At 49.5% G+C, this 18,094-nt stretch overlaps 1 protein-coding gene across 1 annotated transcript in view; it reads right to left on the reverse strand.

The window, feature by feature from the left end:
- The window catches only part of LOC147120452 (adenylate cyclase type 10-like), a 231,646-nt gene that overhangs the window by 89,656 nt on the left and 123,896 nt on the right, over positions 1-18,094 (reverse strand). Inside the window, exon 7 of the mRNA XM_085984226.1 lies at positions 11,105-11,245. Coding sequence (XP_085840352.1) covers positions 11,105-11,245 — 141 coding nt within the window. The remainder of the gene's footprint in view (positions 1-11,104; positions 11,246-18,094) is intronic.

The following is an 18,094-nucleotide window of genomic DNA, read 5'->3' on the forward strand; positions in this document are numbered from 1 at the left end:
CAGTCTCTCGTCATGCTCAGTTCTCGTGGTTCCCCATACTATGATGTCATCCATTGATGTATCAACTCCCTCCAGGTGCTCATAGATCATATGGATAGTTTTGTGATACACTTCAGGAGCTGAGGCAATGCCAAATGGTAACCTTAGGAATCTGTATCTGCCAAATGGACTGTTGAACGTGCACAATCTTGAACTTGCCTCGTCCAGTTTCATCTGCCAAAATCCTGATGATGCATCTAACTTGCTGAAATACTTTGCATTTGCAAACTGTGACATGATTTCCTCACGTGTAGGAAGCTTGAAGTGCTCTCTCTTTATTGCTCTGTTTTGGTCTCTTGGATCCAGGCAAATTCTGAGCTTTCCATTCTTTTTGTCCACAACGATGAGGGAACTCACCCACTCAGTTGGCTCATCTATCTTCTGAATCACGTTCAGGCTTTCCATCCTGTCCAACTCTGCCTTCAGTTGCTTTTGAAGAGCAAACGGAACTTTTCTGCATGGATATATGGCCGTTGGCATACTTTTATCTACTCTGATCGTGTGTTCTCCTGGAAGGCAGCCTAGACCCTGAAATAGGTCGTTGTACTCTTTCATGAGTTCATCATAGACTGTCTCTCCTTTGCTTTCCACAACGAGGACTCTCTTTACCAGGTTCAGTCTCTCACAGGCTTTTAAACCTAGTATGGCTTGCACATCGTTTGGCACCACGATTAATGCTAACGTGTGCTCTCTGTCCTTGTGTGTTACTTTGACAATGCATCTTCCTTTCACTGGTATATCAGTACCTGAGTATCCTGTCACTTTCACTTTGATTCCATGTATCTTTGGTCTGGGTCTAATTTTCTTAAAATCAGTCTCTGATATCACATTAACTTGTGCTCCAGTATCCAATTTAAATGGAATGTGTATGTCATTCACTTTTAGTGTCAACATCCAGTCTCTTTTTTCTTTTTTGTTTTCAGACACGACATCTACATAGAACTCCTCTATCTCGCTTTCATCTACTGCATGGACCTTGCTTTGTTGCGCTTGGTTCTTACAGCAACGGGCATAATGGTTGTATTTGTTGCAAATATTGCATGTTTTACCATATGCTGGACACTTTTTTGGTGGATGCTGTGTACCGCATCGACTACATGGCTTTCGATTGCCCCTTTCATTTTTGTTCGCTGGCCACGCCTCTTTTTTCACATTGGCGCTCTTTTTGTTAAACGGTTTGTGTCCGTTCTTTCTCACTGCATCCACGTTGCAGCAACTGTCACTGAACAGCTCCTTTGCCTGCGACTTCACAGTCTCTGTAGCCCTACACAGTGCTATGGCTTTTCCCAGGTCTAGATTTTGCTCTCTTAGCAGTCTTTCCCTTAGACCATTATCTGGAATACCACACACCAGTCTGTCTTTTATCAGCGAGTCTGTCAGTCCCCCAAATTCACGTTTTGCTTCGGTTTCTCAGTTCAGTCACATACTGATCAATAGTCTCTCCCGTTTTCTGTACACATGTGAAAAATCTGTGCCTCTCAAACGTCACGTTATGTTTAGGTATGCAGTAGGCCTCAAACTGTTCCATTATTTTATCTAGCTTCATATTGTCTCCATCAGCAGTGAATGTGAAGTTATTATACACCTCCAGCGCTTCATCACCCACGACATGTAAGAACACTGACGCTTTCATTTGATCACTTTTCTCGTCAGCTCCGATTGCCGCTAAATACAACGCCAAACATTGTTTGAATCTCCTCCAATTTTCAGCCACATTACCTGTCAACTGAAGCTTCGCCGGTGGGTGTAATCCTACCATTTTTCCACTTCGTTAGCTATTCTCCAATGGTAAGTAACGATGTTCTCTTTTGGCTTGCTAATATGTGGAGAGCTGATTTAACTTCAGATTTTTCCTCTTCATCTCTTTCAATCACTTCTGACACCATGTATCGATTTGTATGTGGGTTCAATGACGACACATTCATGAAAGAGAATGACTTTTTATCTAAAGTCTGTTTAACTCTTTTAACAGCATTACAGGAGACACCATCTTAGAGATCCATCAAAAGCAAAACTAAAAATAAACTCAACTCTCTCTCTCTCACATGCCCTCTGCTGGTCAGGCATAAATAATCAAACAGGCAAATATGCTGGTAAGGCATCATAATCAAACAGGCAAATACCATCACTATTTGCTGATATCATTACAAACATGGGGCATAATCAAAGTCTCAGCTTTCTGAGAAATATGATTGGTGTATTTTTAATCAATGTGACATATGAATGAATCATCATAGGTCACTTAACATATATTTGTGATTCATTTTTCTGTCAATAGAATATTAAGGCCACACCAGAAATGTTCCTATTGCCCAAAGATCGCTTTTAAGTGGGACACACTATGGTTGTTCACTAGGTGCAAGAGTTTTAATTATATCCAGCACTGACACGATGGGCTGAATGGCCTCCTTCTGTGCCATAAGTTTCTATGATTCTATGAATTTCTATATGGATAACTTTGATAACTAGACATCTTTAGTTGAAGTATACAATTAAGTGATATGATTGGGTTGAGCATCTCAAGTTCAGCTTTGAAAGCCGTTTAGATAATCCAAATATCCTTCTAGGGTGGTGCTGGTAAGTAAGGTCATGAAAACAAGTTTTTATTTCTTCGGTCTTTGAAAAACAAGAGAGACATTCAAATCCTGGAGACAGCAGCAGAGGTGGAGGCACTTGACATCAGTGGCGTTTCAGAGCTGCTGGCAGTGGGAGATGGAGAGAGGAGGACCTCCCAGCTACCTAGTGACAGAATTAAATATCATACAGCCACATGGCATACAACAGTCATTCATGGTGGCTTGATGTCAGCAGCCAGTGAAATATGATCATGTGCATAATGGTAACTTAAAACATTCTTATCATAACAGTTCTAATTCATGTCCTTACTCTCCCACCGGCCCACCAAGTGCCCTTCACCCACTGTCCAGCCGGAGGAGGAAGATGACTCCTCAGAGGAGGCTGTGGTCTCCAAGGGTGCACCATCACACGACCCAGACACACCCAGCACCAACGCAGATACACTCACTTCGTCTGCTCCAGTAAGAGAGTAGTGTTGTCACCTGGTGTATCACAGACTACATGTGAGCAAGAGGCAGATGGTGGAGACAGGGTCAGCAGTGGAGAGTCCTCGTTGGAAAGCGCAGGATGCTCCAAGCAGTGCTCAGCTGGATGCAGATGCTGAACCTCAAGGGCCATCAACAAAGAGGATGATTCTTGAGGAGCAGCAAAAATTGCAGGAGGCTCTGGCAGCTTTTCCAGCCGCAATGTGCTCAATTGTAGGGATAATGGAGGAGTCCACCTCCAACATGAGCAGCACGATGTCGCAGGCCATGGCTACGATGTACTCTTCCATGGAAAGGGTGGCCACATGCATGGAGCATCAAATGTGCTAGTGAACAACAGCTTGCAGACTCTGATTGCAGCCATATCTAGGATGGGTAAAAACCTAGAGTTGGCCGTTCATTGCCCCACTGCTGTGCAGCAAAGTGCTCTCCAGCTCCTTGCTAGCAGAGAAGTGCGGGTACGCCATGAGAGGGATGATGGTGAGAGGGGACATGGAAGTGGGAGCTCTGCTTAAAGTGCTCCCAGTTCTCCCCTGTTGCCATCCCCCCCCACCCTCAGTCAGAGCCCCACATGCTGCCTCGGATCCCGATGGCCAAGTCTGGACCTGCACAGGTGCAGGAGGAGCAGTCTTTGGCGGGGCCCTCACAGGCTCCAAAACCCAGAGGATGTCTACCAAAAGTGTCTAAGCAGTCAGAGCAGGGAAGTGAGCAGCCTGCCTCTGCTGAAGCCACAGGGGTTACACATTGTAGAAGTAGTAGAAAAAGAAAAAGGACACAATTGTAGATGCACAAGGGGTTAGAGGGTTAAGTGTCTGTTGAAGTTATGAGCCACGTAAATTTATTTCTTTGTACCACTTTCCCGTTTTGTCCATTTTTGCCTGCTACTTGGAAAGTAGCCTTGTCAACTGGAGTGAATGGTAAGACATTACTTAACTTCAAGCAATGTGTGTCTGAGACAGGAATGGTTGGGTCATTTTAGGACTGCTTTGTGGTGGTGGCGGGGCTGGGGAGTTGGTTCAGCATCTGGGTGCCATATGGGTGTACTGGGGCAATTTAACTAAATCGTGCCATTATGAGGCCATCCGGGCCTCCCAGGCAGCAATATGCGCCACTGCTGGTGCCACGTTCACTTCAGGTTGATCCTCCTCTTCATCCTCCACCGAAAAGGCTCTACGTCTTGCTTCTCCTGCAGCTCCAATCCTTGCTGCTGCGCTGTGTTGTGCAGAACACAGGATACGATGATCATTCTGGAGACCCTGGTTGGTGTGTATTGAAGGGCTCCTCCAGATTTGTCCAGGCATATCAAGTGTATCTTCAGCATCCCGATTGCTTGTTCTATGACACATCTTGTCATCATCTGGCTTTGATTATAGCACTCTTCTGCCTCATGTTGTCAGTGGATAGCCCTTGTCTTCAAGCAGCCAGCCAATAAGTCTGGTCGGAGGTGCGAAGAGCTGATGGAGGGTGGACTGGCGCAGGATGAATGAGTCATGACAGCTCCCTAGGAATCTGGCACACACATGCATGATGATCTTTTTGTGGTTGCAGATGAGCTGCACATTGAGGGAGTGCAAGCCCTTACGGTTCATGAACACTCCTGGATGATCTGGGGGTGCCTTGATGGGCACATGCGTGCAGTCGATGATGCCCTGCACCTGTGGGAAGCCAGGCAGAGCTGCAAAGCTGAGCACCCGCTCAGTCTGACTGGCATCATCAGTGGCAAAGTGTACACAAGTGCCTGACTTGTCAAACATGGCATCGGTCATCTGGATGATGCATTTGTGGGCGGCCGACTGCAAGATTCTGCAAATGTCTGCTGCAGATCCCTGGAAGGAGCCGGAGGCGATGAAGTTGAGGGCGTTGGCGACTTTGACAGGCACTGGTAACACGTGTTCACCAGGTCCACTTGGCAGCGAATCTTCTTTCAGCAGGCTACAAATGTCTGCCACGATCTGACGTTATAATTTGAGCCTCCTGAGACACTGGTGTTCAGTTATGTCCAGGAAGCTGATCCTCTGCCTCTATATCCTGCAAGGTGTACCCCGTGTTCATTCCCGCTCTCCTGTGGAGCGGCAGGTCAGTGAGGAGAAGGCAGCTGCTGCTGCTGCTGCTGCTGCTGGTATTGTTGCTGCTGCGACACATTTGGTCCGAATCTGAGGTCCAAGGTAAAACAGCATATGCAGCACCCATGCTGATCTGATAGATGTCAGGTAAAGTGGTGATCAGAGGCAGAATCCTCCAATGTAATGAGAGTGACTTCCAATGTAATGAGAGTAACTTCCAAAGTTGTAGAAATTGCCTGCAAACTCCTGAAAGCAAAGCAAGAGCCTTCCCCTTAGATAAGGAAGCAGGTGTGAGTTGTGAATATTTATGTGATTTTTTTTACTATCAATTGTTCAACACCCACAATGGCAGCACTGCTCTCGCCTCGTTTTTATTGGCGAGGTTCAGCAAGCCTATGAATCCTGTGGACAGCCAGTAAAATTCCAACATCTGGTTAAAAAAGCTGTTAATAGCCTCTTAATGAGCATTCAAGTACTTTAATTAGGTCACCCGTCTCTCCCAAGCAGGTCGCTGGCGTGCTGCCTAACCCGCCCGAGTTAGAGGCAGAAACTGGCAGGATGTCGTCAGGAGGACCAGGCTGCAGTGGCGCAAACCTTTCAATGATCTCAGTAGATCACGAAATGTTACTGCAAAGCCACACTCAACCTCATCCACTCATGCCACTCATCACATCCCCATCACTCTGCCTTCCCTGCCCTACTCCTGCATATCCTTACTCACACCAACTTACCTTGCACCTCCACCCATCCCTCTCTATCTACATTATCACTTCCCCATCTCACCAGCCACCCCTTGCACTCACCCTCATCCTAGTCCAATCATACCAACTAACAACACACAAGGGTAGGCACTTGGGTGTTTTAACCAATGTTCATGTGAAGTTTCTGTTAATGTGCTGTCAAACATTGAAACCTTTATTTTCAACACTTTGCATTCTTGGACAGATTTGTGTGTACCTTTGGAAGTGGCTTAGTGAGTTGTAGTGAATGGTGAGACACAACGGTACCCCCCGCAATGCTGATGAGTGTGAAAATAATGGCTTGGGCACTGTAGGGATGCTTTATGTTGTTGGTGTGGGGTGGTGCCAACCTGGCATATCATGTGGCAGCCAAGGTGTGCAGTGTCAAGTGAAGTAAATATGGCCATGGTGAAGCCATCCCTGGCGTCCATGGCAGCAATGTGGTTGGGTGCCCATGCCCTCTGTCCTGTGTAGCATCAGGTGATTGCGGAGAAGGTTGGTGTGGTTGTTGATGCTGCTGCTGCGCCTGGTGATGCTGGTGTTGGGGATTATCGTGGTCAGATTCTGAGGACCAAGTTGAGAGAGTATAAAATGCACCCATATTGATGGAATAGATGGCAGGTGACGTAGGAATGACAGAAGCGATCTGTCAATGGTGGGAGAGGTAATGAGGTCAGACTGGATGGAGACTTGTGTAAAGACTTGCAGCATTCTGAATCTGTAGTGGAAATGCAGTTTAGAGAAGCTAGTGGTTACAGGAACATTTCTCAATCAGCTGGGAGCTTTGACTTGACATTTGAAGCTGTCAACTCATCAGCTGATTCAAAGGCAAGTGACCTCCTGCCTCCGCTTCACAGATGAGGTCTAGGCACAGCGGGAAACCAGTGGGCAACCTGTCAAATTCAAAAGGCTGAGAAAAAAAAGCATTATTAAGTGGCTGTAAACAAGCCACTAATGATTTGAATTGGGTCCCCCGCCGCTGCCTCTCGGGTCTGCTCAGCGCTGGCAGACCCAACATTGGGAAATGCAGGTGTGCACGTTTTGACAGCAGGTTCCTGACCCACTGTCGATCATTTTAAATTTCACAGCTGACCCGCCACCCATCCAGTCCACTGAGCGCTGACAAAATCGCGGCCTATGGTTCTGTGTATTTCTGTAGTTTCACATAATAGTCATCAATAAGCATGTGGTAAACCACTGTTTGTATTCCTGTTTGTCCTGTTTGTATTCCACTGTGTACATGCCTGGACATGCCTCGGCTGACTCCTCCCACAGGTCCTAGTATAAAGGTGACTGCTCCCCAGCCCTTAGTATCATGGACCGGTCGACCACGCGAGGCAGACCTCCATTCTGTTGTTAATAAAAGCCTTTAGTTACTCTTCTAACTCTCAGTCTTTTATGAGTAATTGATAGCGCATCAATTTTATTAACAACATTTTTATAATGGAGAAGATCCTCACACCAGCATGCCTGGACTTAGATCATCGGGAGGCGGACTCATCCACCAAGTTTACTCACTGGCTTAAGTGTTTCGAAAAATTCCTGACCGCCTCCGAAGCAATCAAATCGGACGAGGACAAACTGGATGTCCTGACCTCCAAAGTGAACCACCGAGTGTACTCGGTCATCCAAGACGCGACCTCGTACGCGGACGCTATCAAGCTCCTCAAGGACCAGTACACGCGCCCAGTGAACGAAGTGTACGCCAGGCACCTCCTGGGGAGTCGTAAACAACAACCTGGGGAATTGACCGTGGAATACCTTCAGGCACTGTCTGTGCTTGGCCGGGCCTGTGGTTGTAAGGATGTAAAGGCCGCCGTGTACACAGAGGAACTTATCCGGGACGCTTTTGTAGCGGGCCACAGATCCAATTACACCCGACAGCGACTGTTGGAGCAGAGTAACCTCGACCTCAACAAGGCCTCTGAACTCGCACTATCGTTGGATGCAGCCTACCAGGGCATGGATGCCTACTCCTCTGCACCGTGGACGCCGCGGGGAATGACAGCCTGGGACACGGTAGGACCGCCTCATAGCGCCGTGCCACCCCAGCCACACCCCAACAACGGCCCAACTACCACAGCAGTGTCCCAAGGCCAGACAGCAGTGCCCCAAGGCCAGAAATGCTACTTCTGTGGCCAGGCAAAACACCCCAGAGCGCGCTGCCCGGCGAAAAACGCGATCTGCTCGGGCTGCGGGAAGAAGGGACACTACGCTAGCGTCTGCAGGGCCAAAGCCACCCCGAACCCCAGCAGCGCTGCGTGTGGGCCATGCGGGCCGCCATCTTGGACCTCCCCGGCCATGTGCGAATCACCGGTACAGCAGCCATTTTGGACGCCTCCAGCCACATGGGGATCATGGACGCCGCCATCTTGGACGACAGCCGGGACGCAGCAGGCCCCCGACACCGCCTCATCTGATACCCGCAGCGACACACCGACCCCTACGCTGGCATCCGTTACACTGGACCAAGCGAGACCGCACCAACTGGCCAGTTCCACAATGGACATTAAGGTAAATGGTCACGATACAATCTGCCTTTTTGACTCTGGGAGCACGGAGAGCTTCATCCACCCCGACACGGTGCGGTGTTGCTCTCTCCCAGTCCTGCCTGCGCAACAGCGGATTTCTATGGCCTCCGAGTCCCAGTCGGCGGACATCGGCGGCTACTGCGTGGTGACACTCGTAGTAGACGGGACCGTGTACGATCATTTTAAACTTCTGGTCCTGCCTGACCTCTGCGCTGCCGTCCTGCTGGGGTTAGATTTTCAGTGCCACCTTAAAAGTGTTACGATGGCGTACGGTGGACCCCTACCCCCACTCACAGTCTGCAGCCAGCAGCTTCCAAACTGCCCGCCGCGCACCAGGTGCAACCTCTCCACACTCAGAGTCACCCCCCCCCCAACTGTTTGCTAACCTCACCCCCGACTGTAAGCCCATCGCCACAAAGAGCAGGCGATACAGTGCCGGGGACAGGGTTTTCATTAAAACCGAAGTGGAGCGGCTCCTGAAAGAAGGGATTATTGAGGGCAGCACCAGCCCCTGGCGAGCCCAGGTTGTGGTCGTTAAGACCGGCTGATAAAAGCCACTCGCCCCTTCGAGCGCCTGAGCGTCGATTTTAAAGGGCCTCTCCCCTCCTCCGACCGCAATGTGTACTTCCTCAATATTATTGATGAGTACTCCCGTTTCCCGTTCGCCTTCCCCTGCCCGGACATGACCAGTGCCACGGTCAGTAAATGTCTGAACAACCTCTTCACCCTGTTCGGCTTCCCCAGCTATATCCATAGCGACCGGGGCTCATCGTTTATGAGCGACGAACTCCGTCAGTACCTGCTAACTAGGGGTATTGCCACAAGCAGGACCACCAGTTACAACCCCCGGGGGAACGGACAGGTGGAAAGAGAAAATGCGACAGTTTGGAAGGCCGTCCTGCTAGCCTTAAAGTCTAGGGGCCTTCCAACCTCCCGCTGGCAGGATGTGCTCCCCGATGCGCTCCACTCTATTCGGTCACTGCTCTGCACTGCCACTAACGCCACCCCTCATGAGAAAATGTTTGTCTTCCCAAGGAAGTCCACATCGGGGACATCGCTACCGCCATGGCTGACGTCCCCAGGGCCGGTCCTACTGAGAAGACACGTGAGGACCCATAAAATGGACCCCCTGGTCGAGAGGGTCGACCTCCTCCACGCCAACCCCCAGTATGCTTACATCGCATACCCGGACGGGCGGGAGGACACAGTCTCCATAAGAGACCTTGCACCCTCGGGGGCCGCAGTAACCCACTACCCACTACCACCCCCCCCCACGATCCGATATCCAGCCCCAGCAGACGGCAGGCCTGGGCCCCGCGACCCGCTCGACATCTACGAGGACGACACGCCTGTGCCACAGCCTACGCTGGACTCGACGCCGGAAACTTCACTACCCCTGCCGTCGCCACGCAGATCACAGCGGCAGACAAGACCTCCGGAGAGACTCCAATACACTAACTTTTAATACACTTCACCCCGCCGGACTCAATTTTAAACAAGGGGTGAATGTGGTAAACCACTGTTTGTATTCCTGTTTGTCCTGTTTGTATTCCACTGTGTACATGCCTGGACATGCCTCGGCTGACTCCTCCCACAGGTCCTAGTATAAAGGTGACTGCTCCCCAGCCCTTAGTATCATGGACCGGTCGACCACGCGAGGCAGACCTCCATTCTGTTGTTAATAAAAGCCTTTAGTTACTCTTCTAACTCTCAGGGCTAGATTTTGAGTTGCTTGCGCCAGCAGTTAGCGCCTTAAGAGAAGTGATTTTCGGGCGCTATGCGTGTAGCGCCTGGGCGCAGCGCAGTTTGTGCCCCGCCCCAAATTAAGTTGCCCGTTAGCGCCGGCGCAAAGTTTAGCGGCCGCCCGGATGCGCGCGCAGAAAATGACGTCACATCCTCGTGCAACGCCCTTTGGCCGCCCCGAATCCAAACTTCAGTCGGACCGCCCCATTGTGCGGCTGGCGTCCAGAGCATTTGTAAAATGGAACGCAACACACCCTGGGGAGCGCAAATTAAAGGGCACTCGTACAAAAGGCACTCTGCATGTGTTGTGTGGAAGTAAGCACCACCTCCTCCTCCTCCTCCTCCTCCTCCTCCTCCTCGTCTTCTTCTTCCCGTTTCCCCCCAGACTTTGCATTTGAAAAAAATACATGCACCCTTCCCCTTTAAGAGCTCACTGGCACCAGAGTGTCTGCCGTGCGCTGCGCCCGAGCTCGGGTGTTGCGCTCTCCACCGCCGGCTTAGCGCCTAAAGATACTAGTGGAACGCCTCTTTTAGCGCTCCACCAACCTCTTAGGGCGAAGCCACTGAATTTCCGGCAACGGGGCGCTACTTTGGGGCGGGCGATAACTTCGGGCGGGCGCTAAGCTTAGCGCCCCAAAACTGTCTATACTGAAAATCTAGCCCTCAGTCTTTTATGAGTAATTGATAGCGCATCAAAGCAATGACTTTATTCTATAGCTAATAAGCCATTGGGGAAGAATTCCATGCAGTTCTCTTGATTTCATGCCATAACTTCAGTGGAATCCCGGAAAAACAGATGCTTTTAGCTGTTTATGCCATTTCTTCGGGGGTTCCACCAGTGTTACAGCGGAGATTTGGAGAATCCTGATAAAAATTCCAGGTGACTGTACATGTTAAATAATGTAAATAAATATTGTTTTTCTTACCTCTCCTTTGAGGCTATATAGACAGGCTCTCTCAAAAGAAAAAATCTTAATGTTCTTTGTGGTGTCAGCATATTCAAAAGGTGGCTTTCCTTTGCGTAATAAATTAAGGATATTTTCTGCTTCTGTTACGTAAGACAGGGCCTGAAAAGATGATTGTACATCCAAATGAAGTGCAAGTATTCTTTAAATCAGATACATTTCAATTATACCTTCTTGTATGCAGCTCAGGCTAATGCAAATCTTGATTTGTACAAATTATATTCACATTTGTATAATTACACTTATTTATCATTAGTGTGCTACTTGCCCAATTGAGATTGGTGCACTGTGGTTCCTGGAACCTGGCCTGTTCAAGCAGGCCTCTTAAAGGCAGGTAGATCTCCAATTTTGTTTTGTGTTTTCTGCTAGATATTGCTGCATTTTGCCCGATGCATTAGTTGTTTTTGCTTGGAACTTTGCTATATTTTTGGGGGTGCAAGTTCCAAATTTCCATTACTCTTGGTGTGAAAAGGTGTTTCCCGATTTCACTCCTAAATGGCTTAGCTCATGCCCTCTTGACTAGAAGAAACGGGTAGATTTGTTCTGGGCCTGTTTTTGGAATGTCTAAAAAAAGGGCCCCATGCATTTACTAGTGACACAAATGTTTGTGCAGATTGGTACAGGCTGCCCCACTGCTAAACTGGTATACGTTGCGCCCATTTTACGCCAGAAAAACAGGCACAATGCATACCAATTTCTACCTCATAGTTTCATTTTAAACTCTGGTATCATTTTGGTGAATCTGCACTGTACCCCTTCCAAGGCGAATATATCTTTCCTGAGGTTTGGTATCTAAAACTGAATGCACTGTTTCAGATGGGGTCTGACCAAGGCTCTGTACAACTGAAACATCATCTTCCTCGCTTTTGAATTCCAAACCCTTGAGATAAAAGGCAACACGCCATTAGCCCTTTTAATTACTTTTTGTACCTGTGCACTAACTTTTAGTGATTTGTATGCATAGATGCCAAAGTCCCTTTGCACCTCTGCAGTTCCTAGTCTCTCCCTATTAAAAAAAATTCCAATTTCTCTTTCTCAGATCAAAATGGATAACCTCACACTTCCTCTTATTGAATAAAATCTGCCAAAGGAAAAGGAAATTAGTACTGCTATGCATCAGGACAGTCATGCATTATTTGCAGGCCTCAACCCAGACACAGAGGCCCTGAAATTACTTAATATTTTGATATTTCTGGGCATCATTTCAACATATCTACATTTTGTGAAATGCACTCTGGGGTAGGATCTGTTTCAGCCAAGTTTCTGCAGCTTAATGGCAGCAATCCAATTTATGATCTCCATTGAGGCCTCCCTGCAATCTGCCCTTAGATTCTTTACTGAGGTTGTTTAAATAGGTTTAAATGAGGGCCCATGGTTCACTGAAATCACTAGGGGCAATTTAGAAAGTTCTTATTTTTACCTGAATAGACCTGCACTTGTCTCTGACAGCCTGAGAGGCTGTGAAATCACAAAGTTATTTTTGCCTTTATCCACATCAAATGGTTCTGAGTACCAGGTATGGGATTCCCAATGTGCATTCCTTTGTTTGTAGTTATAATGGATCAGGAGATGAAGCAGTACATGATGAAGAAAAGGAGTGTGAGGCAGAATATGAGGAGGATGCACCCTACAAGATATTTTCATCCCCCAAAGAATTTGAAATCCACATATGAAGAGCTCTGCATGAGAATAGTGGGCTTCACCAAAGAATCAAAGAAGATCTGTGCCAGCTACAGCATAAAGGCCTGCTGCCAAGATCACTTTCCTGGACTATTTTGTCTGTGGCCGTGAAAGTGACAACTACACTCAATTTTTATGCCACCGGCTCATTTCAAACAGCCATGGGCGATTTGTGTAGTATCGAGTGAATGATCCATCTCGGCTTACTCCTCAGGTCCCCACCATCACAGAAGCCAGTCTTCAGCCAATTCAATTCATTCCATGTGATATCAAGAAACGGCTGAGCTCACTGGATACAGCAAAGACTATGAGCTCTGACAACATCACGCTAAGAACTTGTGCTCCAGAACTAGCTGCATCGCTAGTCAAGCTGTTCCAGTATAGCTACGACACTAGCATCTACCCGACAATGTGGAAAATTGCACAGGCATGGCCTGTCTATGAAAGCAGGAGAAATCCAATTTGGCCAATTACCCCCCCCCCCGCCCCGCCCAACCAGTCTACTCTGAATCATCAGCAAAGTGATGGAACGTGTTGTCAACAATGCTATCAAGTAGCAATTACTCACCAATATCCTGCTCACCAATGCTCAGTTTGGGTTCTGCCAGGACTACTCAGCTAAAGGCCTAATTACAGCCTTGGTCCAAACATGACAAAAGAGCTGAATTCCAGAGGTGAAGTGAAGGTAACTACCCTTGATATCAAGGCAGCATTTGACCGAGTTTGGCATCAAGGAGCCCTAGTAAAATTGAAGTCAATGGGAATCAGGGAGAAAACTCTCCACTGGCTGGGGTCATACCTACCACAAAGAAAAATGGTTGTGATGGTTGGAGGTCAATCATCACAGCCCCAGGACATTGCTGCAGGAGTTCCTCAGGGCAGTGTCCTAGGCCCAACTATCTTCAGCTGCTTCATCAATGACCTTCCCGCCATCATGAGGTCAGAAGTGGGGATGTTCGCTGATGATTACACAGTGTTCAGTTCCATTCGCAGCTTCTTAGATAATGAAGCAGTCCATGCCTGCATACAGCAAGACCTGGATGACATTCAGGCTTGGGTTGATGAGTGGCAAGTAACATTCGCACCACACAAATGCCAGGCAATGACTATCTCTAACAAGTGAGAGACTAACCGCTGCCCCCTTAACATTCAACGAGATTACCATTGCTGAATCCCCCACCATCAACATCCTGGGGGGTCACCATTGACCAGAAACTTAACTGGACCAGCTATATAAAAAATGTGGATACAAGAGCAGGTCAGAGGCTGGGTATTCTGTGGCGTGTGACTCACCTCCTGACTCCCCAAAGCCTTTCCACCATCTACAACATAGAAACATAGAAGATAGGAGCAGGAGTAGGCCATTCGGCCCCTCGAGCCTGCTCCGCCATTCAATGCGATCCTGGCTGATCATCCAAATTCAGTACCCTGTCCCTGCTTTCTCCCCATATCCTTAAGAAATATATCCAACTCCTTCTTGAATATATTTAATGAATTGGCCTCAACTGTCTTCTGTGGTAGAGAATTCCACAGGTTCACCATCTCAGGGTGAAGAAATTCCTCCTCATTTCTGTCCTAAATGGCTTTCCCCTTATCCTTAGACTGTGACCACTGGTTCTAGACTCCCCGACCATCGGGAACAGCCTTCCTGCATCTAGTCTGTCTAGTCCTGTTAGAATTTTATACGTTTCAATGAGATCCCCTCTCATTCTTCTAAACTCTAGCGAATATAAACCTAATCGACCCAATCTCTCCTCATACGTCATTCCTGCCATCCCAGGTATCAGTTTGGTGAATCTTCGCTGCCCTCCCTCCATGGCAAGAACATCCTTCCTCAGATAAGGCGACCAAAACTGCACACAATACTCAAGGTGTGGTCTCACCAAGGCCCTGTACAACTGCAGCAAGACATCCTTGCTCCTGTACTCAAATCATCTCGCTATGAAGGCCAGCATACCATTTGCCGCCTTAACCGCCTGCTGCACCTGCATGCTTACCTTCAGTGACTGGTGCACAAGGACACCCAGGTCTCGTTGAACTTCCCCTTTTCCCAATCTATTGCCATTCAGATAATAATCTGCCTTCCTGTTTTTGCCACCAAAGTGGATAACCTCACATTTATCCACGTTATATTGCATCTGCTATGCTTTTGCCCAATCACCCAACCTATTCAAATCATCCTGGAGTTTCTCTGCATCCTCCTCACAGCACACACGCCCACCCAGCTTTGTGTCATCTGCAAATTTGGAGATATTACATCTAGTTCCCTTGTCGAGATCATTAATATATATTGGCCTAGAAATTGGGTATAGCCCCGCTTGAGGCGTTAGAACTGGCGATGCGCAAAGTTTATAGCCAGACGAAACTTATCGCCGCCTGGCGCGATATTGGGTTGCATCGCCCCCAAAGGGGATTGAGGCGCTAAATCAGCCATTGCACGGTGCTCTTAAGGCGCAAAAGGTCAGGCGCTACTCAATATCGCTGCGGACGGGCGCAGCGCAGGTGAACTCAATTATGGGAAAGCACGAGACCTCCAGGTGCCGGCCGGCTCTTAAAGGGGTGGGTCAGTCAGCCTGAGCTTCAACACCCAATGCCCTGTAGGCCTCAGATTCGGCGCTCGCCCTTGTCTGGCGGTACAAACTTGTTCATCATGGAGAAGGTTAGGCAGAGAGCAGAGCGCTTCAGCACTGAGGCTCTGGACCACTTGGTGGCTGCAGTTGAACACAGTCGAGAGGTCCTGTATCCGGATAATGGCAAGAGGCCGAATCAGAAGGCTTATCGACGATCTTGGAGGGAGGTTGCTGTGAGGGTCAACTCCAGCAGCATGGCGACCAGGACCCCTGTTCAGTGCACGAAGAAATTCAACGACCTCACACGGATCGTTAGGGTAAGTGATGCTTTACCAAACTTGTGCTTCCCTCCATCTGCAGCTGACTTCGGGCACCCTGCTGCAATGATGCGCCAATGGCCATCTGTCAGTATGCACCCATGGCCCTTTCTGGGCACACACATGGACTGATGTCTCAAGGCCTGATGTAAGGGCTCTTGCACCATGGGGGGCATGCGATGATGTCTCAAGGCCTGATGTAAGGGCTCTTGCACCATGGGGGGCATGCGATGATGTCTCAAGGCCTGATGTAAGGGCTCTTGCACCATGGGGGGCATGCGATGATGTCTCAAGGCCTGATGTAAGGGCTCTTGCACCATGGGGGGCATGCGATGATGTCTCAAGGCCTGATGTAAGGGCTCTTGCACCATGGGGGGCATGCGATGAGGTCTCAAGGCCTGATGTAAGGGCTCTTGCACCATGGGGGGCATGCGATGAAGTCTCAAGGCCTGATGTAAGGGCTCTTGCACCATGGGGGGCATGCGATGAGGTCTCAAGGCATCATCTAACAGAACCTCCCCTTCTTTCCCCTGCAGGCCAAGCTGGCGATGATTCAAAAGGAGCAGCGTCGAACCGGTGGCAGACCTGCACAAGTGGTCACTCTCACGGATCTGGAGGAGAGAGTGCATCAGATACTTGGAGGACGTCTGTCTGGTCCTGTGACCACTGCATCTGCCAACCCCATTACCGACAGCGAGGGTAAGACTCTCAGCTTTTTCACCTGTTGCCTTCCGCTTGGTCCCCCCGCCAGCATGCATCCTCAGTGTGCAGCCATGTCAGAGCCTTGCCGCAATCTGGCATGCCTTTCAGCAAAGCTATCCTTTTGCTAAAGCCACTCTTCCACCTCCCACTTTCAGATGAAGCAGCACCAACTCGGGCTCAAAGCACTGAAGCTGCCAGTGCCAGTGCCACCGGAGGCGAGGACCAGGAGGAATCCGGACCAGCCGCTGCAGAATCCGGGGAGCTGAGACATCTGCAGACTGGGGATAGTAGTCCCCTGGAGGGGAGGGGGGTGGCTCTGAGGATGAACCAGTTGCCGGACCAAGCGGCATGCAGCAGTGCACGGGGGATAGGCAAGTTCGGCCACCATCTCCCAGCAGGGCAAGGCAGGTCGTCATGACTGCTGCACAGAGTGCAGATGAGGTCCGTCGCCTGGCTGAGATGAGCAAACAGGCCCGGGTCAGACACACGGAGCTGATGGCTGCAGTGGAGAAGATGCCTGAGTCAATAGATTCATTAGCTAGGAGTATGTTGGACTTCGGGGCAACAATGGAGAGGACTCTGCAGGGCTTCGGGGCCACAATGGAGAGGACTCTCCAGGTGTTCGGGGAAACTATGGACAGGTCTATCCAGGGCTTCGGGGCCACAATGGACAGGACTATCCAGGGCTTCGGCCCAACAATGGAGAGGACTGTCCACGGCTTTGAGTCGGCAATGGAAAGGACTGTTCAGGGCTTCGGACAATCCCTGGAAAGGTCTGTGCAGGGCTTGTCCAAGGCAGTGGAGCGGTCGGCACCTGCCTTGTCCGAAGCCATGGGAAGAACTGTCCAGGCCTTCTCCGAAGCACTGGCACCTGGCACACAGGTCCTCACTGTTGCCACGCAGTCACTTGCTGGGCTCCTCCACAGCCAGATTGACGCAAAGCGATCTATCACTGCAGCCACCCTCTCTGCATCAGATAGGATCACCCCGGGCCCTTCCACTCCTGTACAAGGCCAGGAATCAGTGGAGCATGCGATTGTGGCGGATGAGCCGAGCTGCTCCCCTCAGATAGCCAGTGTGTCGTCCGACCATGGTGCAGGTGTCCTCTCTCGGCAGGAGAGCATTGCACATGCCAGCGCTGGGATGCCTGCATTGCAGCTGCCACCACCTGCAGGCCACACTGCTCCCAGCCATGGTCACAGCAAGCATCCTGCGTCCGCACCCTCCAAGCCCAGAGGTCGGCCAGGCCGTCCCTCAGGGGCTTCCGCGCTTCCAGACAGTCATGAGGCGTCCCCCAGCCTTGAGCCCACCACTGGGGTCCAATTACGTAGGAGCAGCAGGGAGGGAAGGTGCCGGGCGCAGAAGAGAAGTCGTTCTCCCTGAAGGGGTCAGTTGTACAGGGAGGTGCTGAGACGTTTGTTTGTCCAAATTCAAGGACACCCTCACCTGCTGTTATATTTGCTGAGGGTTGTTGAGTTTTACGGCTTGGCCGAACAGTTAACAGTTATTTTGAAAGTTATGGTTTGTGCTCATATTACGTTGTTTAGCTGTAATGAAAGACTTTTGTGTCAATAAACAGAAGTTTCAATGTTGCATGGTGCATGTGACTACTTTCAGTGATGCTGGCATTCAGAGGCCCTGAAACATCCAAAGTGCGCATGAGTTAAGACTCTCATCATTCC

Source organism: Somniosus microcephalus, chromosome 4, assembly GCF_052327205.1.
Source record: "Somniosus microcephalus isolate GS21.2 chromosome 4, FLI_Smic_1.0, whole genome shotgun sequence".
In the NCBI taxonomy this organism is placed as follows: domain Eukaryota; kingdom Metazoa; phylum Chordata; class Chondrichthyes; order Squaliformes; family Somniosidae; genus Somniosus; species Somniosus microcephalus.